General features: G+C 39.6%; 2 protein-coding genes across 2 annotated transcripts; both read right to left on the bottom strand.

Annotated features, from left to right (window-relative positions):
• Positions 1-726: 726 nt before the first annotated feature.
• On the bottom strand, positions 727-9,264 carry LOC140949161 (sushi, von Willebrand factor type A, EGF and pentraxin domain-containing protein 1-like). Its single transcript, XM_073398393.1, has 11 exons — positions 9,183-9,264; positions 8,442-8,639; positions 7,842-8,033; positions 7,388-7,633; positions 6,301-6,534; positions 5,524-5,706; positions 3,908-3,997; positions 3,158-3,313; positions 2,380-2,544; positions 2,007-2,142; positions 727-934 (listed from the first exon to the last, which is right to left on the bottom strand). The coding sequence occupies exons 1-11, from the start codon at positions 9,262-9,264 to the stop codon at positions 727-729; spliced, it is 1,890 nt and encodes a 629-aa protein (XP_073254494.1).
• A 76-nt stretch (positions 9,265-9,340) lies between these two features.
• Positions 9,341-14,821, bottom strand: LOC140949160 (uncharacterized). The gene is made up of 9 exons (XM_073398392.1): positions 14,764-14,821; positions 14,227-14,356; positions 13,669-13,774; positions 12,583-12,667; positions 12,167-12,214; positions 10,826-10,960; positions 10,066-10,191; positions 9,690-9,821; positions 9,341-9,384 (listed from the first exon to the last, which is right to left on the bottom strand). The coding sequence occupies exons 1-9, from the start codon at positions 14,819-14,821 to the stop codon at positions 9,341-9,343; spliced, it is 864 nt and encodes a 287-aa protein (XP_073254493.1).
• Positions 14,822-15,062: the final 241 nt, after the last annotated feature.

Genomic DNA, 15,062 nt, shown 5'->3' with positions numbered 1-15,062 from the left:
AAAAACCACATATATCACCCATTAACATCAACAATCATGGCTAGTAAATAAATAAGATTGTTATAATATTCCAGAGTTTTTTTCAATCTTTGTGATCGAATTATGAGTGATTCAAGTCATGGCTTGCGTAAAAACATCAACGAGAACAACAGCGTATTTTTTCACAATTTTGTTAACATGCACTTTCCCATTAAAATAATCAGCTGTGAAGTCTTTAAATAAACCAAGCTCTTGCATAAACCGATTGTAGAATGTAAGGTTGAAATATTTTGTGGATATCCTTCTGGTAGGTACAGGTAGACACATGAATCTGTCAGAGGAAATAAGAAAACAAAATGTTGCTTGTGTTACTGAGAAAGGCTAGGATGCATTTTCAGTTGTCTGAATAGCAAATGTTTGTCGTTAATTTCATGATTCAACAATAGTTTTTGGATCGAGATTAATGCAGTCGTGCACTCGAGGCAAGGAAAAAATTTAATCACAGAATAATAGCTCTCTGTTCGATCACCAGCCGTTGCTTTGGAAACGTAAATGCGGTCCTCTCTGCGAAGAAACACAGGGCCGCACGTCGAGAGAGCGGAGGGAATCGGCCAAACTCTTACTCTAACTTCGCCTCGATTTTAGTTGTTTTGATGGCGGGTGACCTTCAAGAAAAGTTTCCGAACGTGAAAAGTTGTAAATAATAGAAAGAAAATAAACTAAAGTAACTAGTATGCAAACTGTACCTTAAAGCGGTTCGTCCAAGCCAGAGCCTATGTCAATCACTTTTGCTACATTAACCTGAGCAAGTGCTGTGTGCTCTCCATGCGTATTCGAAACACGGCACTCGTATAAACCCGAGTTCTCATACGTAGCACCAGTGATAGTCAGCTTTGAACCAATCACCACACCAATGCCGTCTTTAATGCTGGTCTGGGACATGCTACCAAGGAAACTCGCTTCAATGAAATGAAATATGATTAGAACAGCCACCCAGAATGTTTATCACTATGAATTTCTTTTGCAATCACACCAGCAGCTTTAAACATGATAAAAATGAATTCAGGATAAATTTTGATAGATTTCGGCGTTTTATTTTGCTCGGCAGTTTCTTTCTCCATGCTTTTATTTATTTCCGTATTTTATTCCCAACAGATAACAATATTCACTTTCATATTTACATAACCTTTCATGATTGCACTTTGTTGGAAAACGTTTTTTTAAATCTCCCAAAACAACCTCTTTCTCAGACTCTCTCCTTTCCGTCTCCTGGAGCGACGGGAAGCAGAGGGACCCTGGGAACGAGGCTGGTCTAAAAATCTTTTTTTTTTTCAAACAATCGCGTGATTTCTCTCGCGCAGATTGGTGGAGAGCTAAGTTCGATAAGAGTACAGACCGTGGAAATGACGTGATGGTGGGGCTATCCGGGTTTTTTTCCCTCTTTTTTCCTCGAGCGCGCGACTTTCCGAGAAATTTAAACGGAAATGGATATACCGACTGTCAATGTTGTTGTAATTAAAAACAAATTGACAACAGTTTTCCATGATCTGTACTCTTATCGACCATAGAAAATGACGTCAAAATGTTCAGAACTCAAGTGGAACCACTCGCCACCCGCTCGTGGTTTCACTGCAAAACCAAGTCTATGATCGATAAGAGTACACTGACTATGGAAAATTGCTGTCGATTTGTTAATTAGAAACTTTTTTTATTTTCTAATAAGCTACTCAGATAATACAGAAATAACCACAAAGGCACGTTTGCTCTCTTTTGACCTGTGCCTAAACTGACCTTCAATTATAAAGCAAAGTCCTCTGCAATCAGAGGAAGATAAAGCCGTCAGAAGAGTCACAGCTCTGTAATTTCATTGGACCCCCGTATACTGCACTTCTTTTGTTTTGCTTTTTATTGCGTTCTCTCAAGCAATCCTGTGATCATGGCCCTGTAAGCGGCCTTGAAGGTGCGGCGTGTGAAATCGCCCAAAGCCGTCACGGAAACATTTCCGCTCTCAATACCGAGTGAGAAACTTACCCGGTATGTTTTTCAAGAATTTCCAGAAGTAGCTGGGTGTTGGGGTTCCACTAGCGTAACAAACTACTGACACACTTTCGCCTTCTTTTATGTTAGCTACCACTGGTACCATTCGGTTCACTTTGGGCCTCGCTGAAAACAGAACCGGATAAGACTGATCTTATCAGCTCTAATGCAGAGTTAAATAAATTCGTGGTACTTTGTGTAACGTTATAATTATGGTGAAAAGACCCCACCAATTCATGCAAACAGCCTGTCGGTCAACAAAAATGACATTTACTGGGTCATGTTGACTCCAGTAGATTTCAAACAGTGTTACAAACTGAGAACTGCCCTACATGGTTCTTGACAGCTCGTTGTACTACTAACCTCCACATTCAGCCAGTGATTTGGCGCCCAGTGAGAGAGTATGAGTATCATTAGGACATGGCGTGCAGCTCTTTTGTTGGACTTTGTCCTGATAGCTATCACGTGGGCAATACTGACAATTCGGTCCCAGTCCAGTCTTAGAGAACTGACCAGCAGTGCATGGGGCTAAGAAGAAAGATGAGCCACGATATAGATGACACGTGAAATAGGAACATACCTTGTACATCGTGATATTAAGTTGGCAGAACCATAGCTCCTAGAAAAAAACTTTTGCTAGAAGCAGCTGAAAGCGCCGTTCTCTGTTTACTAACCGAAATGAAATTAAGTATTTTCTATTCATGCTAATAACGCATAGCACTTGGTTTCGGGGATACTTGTGAAAAAAAGGTTTAAGAAAAGGTTGCACAAAAAGAAAGGAAAGGAAATAACATTTTCTTTTTCCCTTCTCGTTTATTTTAAGTGCAAAACGTTTTACACAAAGTGTCATAAGGAAAGAAGGTAAATTTCACTTTTTTCGGAAATTGAGTTATTTTGTGATGATTATGACGTTTTATCTCTATGCTCGTCATGCTTCACCTGACCTCTACTTTAAACTTTAAAGCTATGACATCGCAGCCTTTACTACCTAAAGAGCACAAACATTATTTAATTTCTCTTGCTCGTATATTCCAAACATGTACTGCGAAGCTAAAACTCATTATACAAAAGAAATAACAGAACTCCTTAATTTAGCGACGTCAACTAATAGGATAACTTGGAGGAGCAAAGTGAAACCTACCTTTACAATCCAAGGCTGACTTGGCTCCAGGTAGAGACGAAGTTCCCGTGGGACAAAGAGTGCATTGCAGTTGTCCTTGCTGGTCATTATAGGATCCCGCAGGACAAGGGTTGCAGTCGGTAATGGAGGATTTGTATGCCCCGGTGGGACATTTAGCTATGGAATGTGTCGATATTAGGGGCTATTTACATGAAGGTGGGGGAACCCGGATAGGTGAGGTAACATGTGTCAAGTTACCCCACCTAACATGTAAACGTGATCACATTAAAATGAGAGATTATTTGGACAGGCGGGTTACCCCACCTAAGCGGGTTACCTCACCTACTTGGGATCCCCCACCTCCATGTAAACAGGCCCTTAGACCAATTTATCGATCTGAAATATTCTTGAGCAGTTCTTCCGTGTAGTTTAAGATCTCCCCAGCTACTAATTCCCTGTATGAAATGTCTTAAGTGTGATTATGACTGTATACTTAAATGAAAGCTTATGTGCAACACTTTCCTGTGGTTTAAAGTTTTTTGTTTGCAGGCAAAATCTTAGTGAAGGAAACGGAGGCTCCGCTATTAGGCTTGGCTAAATCAATATGTACTGAGAGTTCCTTCTGTCTTTAGAAGTCAAACACTGAACGGAGCCAATGAGATTTATTTTGCAAAAAGCATAAAGACCCTTTAAAGATATAAAGATTCGCTTTCTTATAAGACCCCGACAAAAACAAGCGATGGACGACTAGACAGCCATTCTATTTCTTACCACAGTACAAGTTAGTTCCAAATACATTTGTGATATTCATCACGAATTGATTTTCCTGGCAGGAGGTATTTGGATCTTTCAGGCTGGCCTCTGTAAAAGACGTGAGGATACTACTTTAAATTGAATGTAAGTATTATTTACAATAGTCTCGTAAATATCAATTTAAGGTCTTGGTAAAGGAAAACGAGGTGCCCACAGAAAAAAATTCTAGTCGCGCGAGTATTTTCGCAAGTTATATATCAAATTAAAGCTAAAAGATTAAATTACCTTATAAAAGATTTTATTTCATCGAATTTCAAAAGGCGCTTAAGTTTTTTGCTCTCGAACTCAGTGGTATCGAGTATACTGCTGAAGCTCCAGCCCTTTCGCGTTGTTACATATTCACTTCCTTTTTATTGCATCTGATTGACAGATAAAAGACCTAAAAATTTCCGATTTCCCTTTGTAACTCATTTTATGTCAGTTTCTTTGCGTAAATCGCGCTGGAGATTCGACTTTTTAGTTTGAAATGCAATAATTCCGCTAATACGAGACATATGCAAATTCGTCACACCCTTTTTTAGGTCTTTTATCTGTCAATCAGATGCAATAAAAAGGAAGTGAATATTTACAACGCAAAAGGATTGGAGCTTCAGCAGTAAACTCGATACCTCTGAGTTCGAGAGCAAAAAACTTAAGCGCCTTTTGAAATTCGATGAAACAAAATCTTTATAAGGTAATTTAGTCTTTTAGCTTTAATTTGATATATAACTTGCCTTTGTAGCGAAAATACTCGAACGACTATATTTTTTTCTGTGGGCACCTCGTTTTCCTTTACCGAGACCTTAATGCATTTTGTTTTACTGGGCGACAACGTTAACTTGTAACGTGCAAGCACTGAGGTCTTCTGCAGTTTATCTCAGTTTTTTATTTACTTATCAGGTCCAGCAGATGAATGTAATAACCTTCATCTTGGTCCGACGCGCTATCAGGTCAACGTACAAACTATCTTATAACTCTATGACGACGTTAAAATTCGTTAATTTCCAAACCGAATGAAAATTCACGTGTGTTAAAGAATACACCCTTATACATGGCTACGTCAGACGAGTAAATTTCACCACCAAAGCCTAGTTTGTGAACCAATTTTTTTTCATTTGCACTTTTTGTGCTTGGGTATTCTTTTCAACTCTACTGCCTTGGGAATTCATTTCTATGAAACTCGGCTAATTTTTGATTCATAATGAGGCTTGGTGGTGAAATTTTCTTGTGTAACGTATGCATAAAGACTTTTCTCTCAAAACCTAAAATTTGATTACCTCAAAATCAGTGAAGAAAACCACATGAAAAGTGAAAAATACATCAAATTATATTTCCGAAATATTTCTCTCATAACTAAGACCCCTTACACTCTTTTCTAATGCCTAAAAAATATTTGACCCAGGGTTTCTGGATACACCTCCTTTGTTAGTAATGTTGGGCATAGTCACTTAACTTTTAAAACAGAATGTTCTCTATAAAATTTACGCTATCTTTTATCTTTCATTGTGCCACTGCCCATCTTCACAAACTAGTCGCGACTACACTTCTTCTCAATAAAAAGCACTACTGATGTGGTTTGTCAGGGTTTGTCTTACCAACGCAGTCAGGAATGACATCATTGGGTGTCCAGACTCCTTTCTTACACTGCCAGTAAGATGCAGCTTCTCGGTACAGCTGACTTCCGCTATTGCAAGTTACTGTGCAGAATTTACTACCACCAAACTCGTTGCATTGTTTAGTGCCACCGTCAGGCCCGTTCGGTTCATAACACTCTAGCCCTATAAAATAAAATACCCCTTTAGGATATAACCAGTGGTGATATCACATGAAATAGGGGAATCTTCGGCTTTGTGATCAAAAAAGGAAAATATGATTTTCAACTGACAAAAGTGTAAATAAGAACGCATTCTCAAATAATATAGTTTCGAGTTAATTGTCAATTGTCAATTGTCAATTGCTTGTTTACCCACGAAGCACCTAGGAGTTCATATGAACTCGTTTAAACGTGTTCATTAAAGTTCATTAAAGAGTTCATTAAATTGTGTTGGAATTTGACTCCTAAGTGGTATACCCATTGTTACATAACAAATAATTTCAAACCTTTTTGGCTAGAAACCTTGGACAGCCCTAAAAGGCACCACATCAGCTTAAATTCAGTCTCAAAACTGAGAGACATCCTAAGTCCACGTTAAAGGACCACCCGAGAACATCTACACTGGTGTGAACACCGTCTTAGTGCTACACGTTACATTTGCACACAACTTAAGCAAACATATTGAGTACAATTTGAAACAAATGCTTTCAGTAACATTTTAACAAAAACTTTAAGGCGATGAAGACGAAATTCAGTGAGATAAGCCATTAGAACTTACGTTTGAGTTGGACCTTGAATTTACAAAAGGCTGTATTCCTAGCAGCGTCTTCAGCGGTATAGCTGACATATGTGGATCCCATCTCAAAGATGCTGCCGCTAGTGTGTGAGGTGTCTATTTTTGTGACTTTCACATTGTCCCTGAAGGTCGGTTCTACCCAGGTCACCGCCTTGGGACCACTGCTTATTTCAAGAATTTCTTGAGGACAATTTGCTACCGTCGGAGCTTCCTTATCTAAATATAATGAACGCAAACAGTTTATTGTGAAGATGTGTTACTCTGTATCATTATGGGAAAAAAAAGATAACTATCTGGATTCTAGACCCAGTTTGGTCCTACCAGTCCTGGGGTCCCTGATCTTGAAGTGAGAGTAATGATTAATGGCTTAGGTCGACACAATAGAGCGGTTTTCATTTGAGTGTCGAAAAGTAATTGGTTTTTCACTTTCTACACGATGCGATTGGCTTAAAAGATTTGCGCCACCTTTTCATCCAATCAGAAGTAAAACCAAAGCCAATTGTGACGCGCTCGCATGCATTTTCCCGCGCTTTGCGTCAGCCACATGAAATTACTTCGAGTTTTGATTGGTTCAATGTATTGTCTGTGTCCTATGTGATTGGCCAGAGTAATTACTTTGGTTTTGGTTTTACGACACTCAAACGAAAACCACTCTATCACCACGTATCCACATAAACAGAATGATGTTGTTAGTGACTGGAAGGTCGTGGGTTCAATGACCATCTAGAACTCATGCCCAGAATTTTTTTTCTGAGTTCTCTCCACACATATCATTCAATTTATTATTTATCACTCAGAGAGTACTTACGTGACTGATGATGCAGTTAAATCGTGTGTTTATTTGACATAATGTGACTGCGAGATGCAATCGTTATGTCAGCCCACAAATGACCCGCTCATCATTGGAGGTCTTCGTAGCTCAGTGGTTAGAGCATCTGACCAGTATCTGGAATGTCATGGGTTCAATTCCCATCTAGTACTCAGAATTCTTTTATGATTTCTTATCTCCACACACGTCATTCTATTTATTATGGTGCACTTAAAGGAACATGAAAAAGGCTGAAATTACCGTAAATGATTACATACGACGAGCAGCGTTGCGATCCTTCAACATTACTTGCGGTCCACGTGACCTTTGTTGTGCCGGGCGGGAACTGGTAACTAGAGGATATTTCAGGTGGACTGATTGTTATTTGTGCTGGTTCAACGTTTGACGTTGGCTCCTTCCACACACTGCTGACGTCAGCTGATGATTTTCCTGGGAGTAAGTCCAGAATTATGTGATCTGGACATCTGATCCACGGCTTAGCCAAAACTAAAATCAAACAAACAGTAGTGATCTAAGACACACTTAAGGCACATGCAAAATCCTGAATTTTGTAAATATATTCTTTCTTGCCTCAATTAAAGATTTTAAACAAAAAATTCAGTTTATCTTGGGAAGAAGAAAACAATTTGTTTTCATATAAGATCAATTCAAACAAATTAAAGCAATGGAACACAAAGCCACATGTCTTCTTTACTTTTTGTACAAGTTGGCGCGGTTCCGTCCCAGGTCCCATCTGCTTGACACTGTCGGAATTGGCCACCTTGAAGAGAGTAACCGCTGGAACAGTAGTACGAACACTTGTTTGGGTATTTACCACCAGATGACGTGCATGATGACGGCAGTAAGCCTCCATTAGAAAAGGCGGGCAGTTTTGGGCAAGAGACAGCTGGTGAAACAATGAGACAGACAGACTTAAGTTCATTATGATCTTCCTTAAGTAACGGTCATTGATGGAATGAGCAGTCCCAGCAGTGGAAAAAAATTTAAACCGTAAGATAGCTTTTCGTAGAGAAGTGACAAAACCTTTAAACCTTCTCGAGGTTGATACTTCAGAGTAAGGGAAGAGGTAAATATGCCATCATGAGAACATTGATGGTTAACTGTTTGGCCCATATTGCCCCAAATGGAGGTGATAACTAGACTTAAAATTGAGGAAAAAGGAAGTGGGAAAAAGGTACGTTTTCAGACTTTGTAACAAATGCAAACTTGTGTGCCTGTTTCCTTTCGGAAATAAGTCGCTTAAATATTCAAACTTGCAAAACGTATTCCGTGTACCTGGCGTAATTATACTCACGTTGGCAAGTTCCTACGGTTCCCTCCCAGCGCCCTCTACTACCGCAGGTTAGGGTTCCCTGTGAGACGTCAGAAATAGCATATCCCTCGTGACATTTCAAGTGACATTTGTCTCTGAAGACATTAGAGTTGACTTGAGTGCAGCGCGCAGGCTCAAATGTGCCACTAGCGGGGGGTACTATGGGGCCACATTCCACGGCTAATAGAAAAGAAAAACATAGGTAGGTTAGGGAATACAATCTTTGGGTGAGTGTAAGCACAAATGAAACAAGTGGTGGCAAAAACTGATGTCATCTTTCGACTGGTCTCTGAGGAATTTAATCACAAGAGTTAAAAAGAGTTGTGTACCTTTTATTACTGCTCTTTTCACAAACATGCGAATTCTGAAGTTCAAAAGCCACTGACGATTGCGTTTTTCGCTGCCGTCAATCATCTTAACTGACCTCTTAGGAAACAAAACTTTACTTTAGCGGGTTCAAAAGGTCATGGTTTGTGATTTGTGATTAGTGAATTTCGATCCGTTTTGTATGTTTCTGTGTTTCAAGGTTCGTTGCTTGTGATCGTAGTTATGATTGACGGCAGCGAAAAACGTAATTGTGAAATTGGTTTTTGAACTTTAGGGTTCGCATGTTTGTGAAAAGCGTAGTAATTGATGGGATCAACTATGTGACTCTTGATTGGTCAGGTAAGTCCTATTATGTTGTTGTATTCTTCATAATAAGCCGTAGTATTGTCATGTTACCTGTAAAGACTCTTTCCTCAAGTAGTGTGTTTAGATCCGTGTCTTTGATCACTGTCATGTCTTTCGCCGTGTGGTTAGCCATACTTTTTTTTTTTTATCAGTACTCAGTTCATTACTTTCACGTGTTTGAGTCTTCATTGTTGCACCGAGTGATTTTATTATGGATAAACCATCATTTCAAGTGTCAAATCTGTACATGCACCTGTAATTATGCGAATGTGATATGTATTTATGAAAAAAAGCACGAATTACTGTACGGCTTACGAGTGTTACAGTAGCCTCCTTCCCAGAGTCTCTCTTCTTCCCGTTCTCTGGGCCTTGTGGTGGGAAGATGAAAGACCCCTGAGCGAGGCTCACATACGTATTTTTTGATGAAACACTATGAAAAAGAGCAGTCTTTGAATTGTTTTAGCTCGATCGCGCACCGAACACAATGAGAGTTTCATAGCTTGAGTCATGCAGCATATACGCAAATACGTTCTGCGAAAAACATCTAAAACAACTTACCTACACAGAGCTTGTTGTTCGCTCCCTGATAATAACCTTTCTTACAACGACACCAGAAGGTTCCATCTGAGTCTATGCAATCTGATGACGTCTTGTCACATGAATCAATACCCATAGTGCATTCATTTATATCTAAAAAACAAGAAAAAGAGGCACCCAATGAGTACACACTCTCTGCGGCTTAGCGCCGGGACATTTAACATATCTACCAGAAAATGAGGAATCTTCTTGTTGGAGGATATCAGGGGGTGGGGGTGCTGACCCGACTACTAAAGCTTTTACGCAACATACCCATTAAGATGCACAGTTTAGCAGTACGCTCTCACTTAAACGGTACACAACAGAGAGCTAATTTCCAGTTCATACTTTTACTTACTAATACAGGTCTTGGTATCCTTATTCCTGTAACCCGCTTTGCAATTGCAACGATAGTCTCCGGGAATATTCTGGCAGGTAGATCTCCTGTAATTGCAAGGACCCCGGCGTAAACATTCGTTGACATCTGAAGGGCAACGGCAATCAAATTGTGTGAATCATAGTTAAATAATGATATGACTTGATACGCGCGAGAGAGAGACATGAGGGGGACACGAGACACTCCCTCTCCCCTCGCGTGTCTCCTCGCGCGCCCATACGCCTCCACGAGTAGTAACAATCCTGATCATTTTTTCCGTTAATTAACTCTTTAAACCAAGAAGTGTCCGTTCTTAGCAACCATTTTTGTTAAAAGAAGAACAAACAAATTTGAGAGAAAGGGAAAATGCACATGTAACCTGAGAGTAAAGCGACAAGGAGCATGAGGAGCCCTCCTAGGGACACGCTTACAAGTTCAAAAATTCTGTGACTGTTGTACTTTTTATCTACTGAATATAGCTTGGACCGTATCGTGATTATCCACGGTTAATCACACGATAAACTTAGAACTAAACTGATAAATAAACAACTAATAAATAAGAACGGGTGGAGGGAGAGGAGGGCAAGCGCGGAAGAGTGGAAGCCCTCTTTCGTGTCTTCTTCTAACAAGCAACTTTTATCAGTCGCGTTTTATTTTTTAGGTGTCTCCCAGGCAAGGTAGGGAAACAACCCTAGACTCTTTCAGGTACTGATGATAACAAACACCAATTACAAAACTGCACCTTGACACTGGTTGTTAGTTCCGGGTTTTAAAACGTAGCCTTTAGGGCAATGACACTTGTATGATCCCACAGTATTCTCACATTTTGCTGGTGAGATGCAAGTATAAGGTTTCTTGCATTCGTCCACATCTGCCACTATATGTACGGTATTCAGTGATGAAAGGAAAAGAAAAAATTAAACAATTAAACTATAGACGTTTGCACGGTGTAATGTAAGTATGTAACTTTTCTCCCTCTCTCCCGAGTCCGGTCTTTAATCTTCCTTGAGATTTACGATTACACGCGCTCGACGCGGGCACTTTTAAACTTATAAGTGACGTAATTTGAAAAAATATTCCAGGCTCATTTTTCCAAACAGCTCCTGGTAATCGAGCCCAGTAACGTTCAGCTCATGCGCAATGCAATGGCAATCTTGTCAGTTTTATGATTTCCAATCAGACTTTCCCATAAAGTATGAAAAGACGGGGCTTCCCTTCGCATCATTCACTGGACGAAAAAACGGATTTACCTCTATAGCAAATTTGGAGCAAACCATCTGCAAAAGCCACATTAGCTTAATTTTGCTCAATTTTGCCTCATGACGTAGGACCAAACTTGCCATAATTTTGCATTAATGACAAAGGTGGTAAATGCCGCATTTGCCTCAAATTTGCCCCTTGTGTAAAAACAAGGATAACCTTTACTTTATCAAGGCATTACAACCACAAACAGTTTTCAGGGGCACCCAACGAGAATATAGTTCAAAACCGCTTAAACATAGTGTTGTTACATGTATTTTAGTATTTAAACAGTAGATGTAGGCATATTTGCATCTCCTAAAAATTTTTGATCTGTTCGGATTTCCTAGCTGAAAGTCTAGTGATCCGAAAATTATAGGGATCAAAACTTACCTTTTCGAAAATTACAGCCAGAAAAAGGGCTCCCGAAAATTCTAGGTGACCTTTCTAGGGTAAAAATCCGTTAAAAATGGGCAATTATACCAATTTTTAGTTGTTCGAAAATGCTAGGAGAGGCAGGTTAGCAAGAAATTTTGCAAAAAATGTTCCGAAAATTCTAGATCTCAAATCTTCTTCCGAACAGATATTTTCCGAAAATTGACGTTGGCTGCTCCTGAGTTTTCCAGTCCTTTGATCAGCTGCATAATTATGGTATTGCACACGAATAAAATAACATACATTGGTGTTTGTTTTCAAAGTTAGGCTTCAAAAAGTCATATTTTGTCTTGACCGACGAATGTGCCCATTCTTCAAGGTATGCATGAAAATGTCTAGAGCACACGAGTGTCAAGGGCAAGGGAGACTAATGCTGATGCTTTGGAAATAATTAGACCAGATACAATACCATCACAATAGCCTTGACTGTTAATAACGTTTCCATCGTTGCAGGAAACTAAAACAAAAACAGCAAGCTTAGTACAAATAAGTAACTTCTCATTCTCTACTCCGCATTACAGTACCGGACGAATAGCACTGGCGGGTGCTATAAAAAATCTGAAACAGTAATTATGTTGACGTGACCTCTGCAAGCAAACTATAATTGAAAATGTTGAACTCTGTATTAAACTGAAATAATGGAGTTCAAAATATGCATTGAAACAATGCAAGCAAATTACTATTTTGAATTTGTCGATTTCGTAATTTGGCGAAATTACAAGAAACATTTACCAGATGAGAAAAGTTAAAGATACTGAAACCAGGAAAAAACAAACTGTTAAGAAGGGTTTAAATCAGAAACCGAGACTTCAGTACTATACTTACGAGTTAGTTTTGTCCATCCATGGTGTATCTCCCTGCCACCGTGATTAAATACGGCGTCTTTTGCTCCAGCGATCTTAATGATAATCTAGAAAAAAGTTAAACTACTTGCTTTTTGATTGTCAACAGAAGTTAACTGCAGTAATCTTTTGCAGAAAAATGAGACCCCTGACTCATCCCCAGTCCTCTTCGCGCGTAACCCACACGACTCCTGAAATCATTCACATTGCAAGGTAATTTCCCAAAAGTTCTAACTCTCTGCTTTAGGATTGGTCTATCAATCTACAAAAAATACAGACTTAACAAGCCGCACGAGTAGATCTGTAAAATACAAAAAAGGAGGTCGTAAGTCCATGAAGGCGTTTTCTTTTGGCGCGCGAGTGTTTTTACTCTCGAAAGTTCCATGTTGGGTCACCGGGGGGTACTGCCATATATGGGCTATATAGGTAAGTGCCGCTGTAAATGGTATGGTTTTCAAGCAGTTTACTCTAGGATAGGGTATATAAATCAGAACATTTGGGTCTAGAGTAGGTTATCATTTTTCAGGAAACTGATCAGTTGGTTGAAGGTTTTATCTAAACAAGGAATTGCGGTATAAGGTTTTCTTTTGGCTAGACTGTGCTAGTGACCTCACTAGTTTCTGGAAAACAGCTACTCAAGGATAGGGGGGATTTGGGGAGTTTACTCTAGTATAGGGTAGAAAAATTCAGCTGAACTAGCTCTGATATAGGTTAAGGGTTCCAGGGTGCCAGCGGCACAGCCCCACCCAGAAATTCCTAAAGTACCCCCCCCCCCCCCCCCCGGGGCTGGAACTCCAAAAGAGAGAGAAGGAAATGGTCTCCCCAATCTCCCTCTGTCATAAAATCAAAGATGGCGGCTACAACAATACGAGCATAAACAAGCAGCTTTTGCGGCTACCACCCATCCGGTCGTTGGAAAGTTAGACACAGGTTAGACATTTGCGGCGATAGCATAATTTCCTTGATGACTGAGATCTCAAGGGCAAGCATTTGTGTTCTGGATTTTTGGTTTGGAAGATAGATGCAACACTAAATAAGCTCATGAGAAGCCTCGGGATCGGGCGCTTACATAGTCCAGGTTCCAATCAGGAAAACGACCCTGATTACCACGATAAACGTCCAGTCCCATAACATATCCCAAGTCCCAGTCGGAGAACTGGAAAACTTCCGGCGGTCTGCAGGATAATTAGACAAATTATATTCTATCTCAAAATTATGTGGCCTAAGAATATTAGAGATATTTGATACTCATTATGAGGACATTCGTTTTGAGTGACTAAATAGTAAAAACCCGTCAGGACATCTGAGTTAATGGATTTCTTGACTACTAAGGATGACTATACCAATGTCTCTGGGGAAAATGATGTATTAATTATAGAAGTTGATCCTGATTTATGGGAAAACCCCGTAAACAATGTGATAATTTGGCTAGTATCAAGATCAGGCTTGTCAGAACATTTAAGTTGTGTCTTCCTGACTAGCCTGTTCTAGGCGTTTCAGATGATAGGGCGGAGACGCAAGGGATATGTGACAAGGAAAAACAACAAGGGGGTGAAGTAGGAGGTACTTCCCGACTTTTATGGGGACTATGGAATGGATCCAATATTCGTTAAAGTAGACATAATACCTGCGCCTTTCAAAGCTGCCTTTTAACTCCCTTGCGGCTAAGTTCAGCCTCGTGCCTTTTATTTTAATCTTCACAGTCGCATCCGTGCCGGAACCAAGTTCATTTGAAGTTTTAACGATGACTGTGTAACCTAGAGGAACAAACAGTTCTTTGTCATTTCAATTTTAAGGATAGAGTAAAGTTTTAGATATTTTGGGTATAAATTGTTTACCTTTATATATATCTTAAGTAAATAGTCAATTTTCTCTACTGACGACGGAAAGTGTTACGCAGGCATCTTGTGACTGTCCATCTTGGAGTGAAAAACAGAATGGCAGGGCCCAATTTTACCATCAGTTTTAGGGAGTTGCCCGTTATGAAAGAATCGTTTGTAATCAATAATTCAAGCTAATTAAGCAACTAAAAGGGCTTGGCAGGGCTAAGAATTATTGTTGCTAAAATATTGTCGCTCTGTTTTAAAACTGCTTTGCTAAAAATACGGTAACTCAAATCTCTACAGTCCGGAGAAAGTTACATCATCAAAAGACCCAAGCTTACGTTTGCTCTGAGTAGAACTGGAGCCAAGTAAGAGAAACCAGAACACCAACAACACCATCTTATTCTCCTGTGAAATAAATCCCGTTAAGTGACTCTTCCAGCGAGAAATAAAATAAAATTATTTTCATTACTCTGCATATAAGTTCATATTATTGGATACTGTTTTTCACTTTGTCCCCAGCTGGACAATCCAAGTTCATCAGGTAACCATGGAAAAAAATTCCTGCTTCCACAGCTGTGCTATTCTGTTTCGCAAAACTTATCACCTAGTTGTATAAAACATGAAATAACGATCCAAT

The sequence above is a fragment of the Porites lutea genome, chromosome 9, assembly GCF_958299795.1.
Source record: "Porites lutea chromosome 9, jaPorLute2.1, whole genome shotgun sequence".
Classification (NCBI taxonomy): domain Eukaryota; kingdom Metazoa; phylum Cnidaria; class Anthozoa; order Scleractinia; family Poritidae; genus Porites; species Porites lutea.
This window is presented reverse-complemented; position numbering and strand designations above follow the sequence as displayed.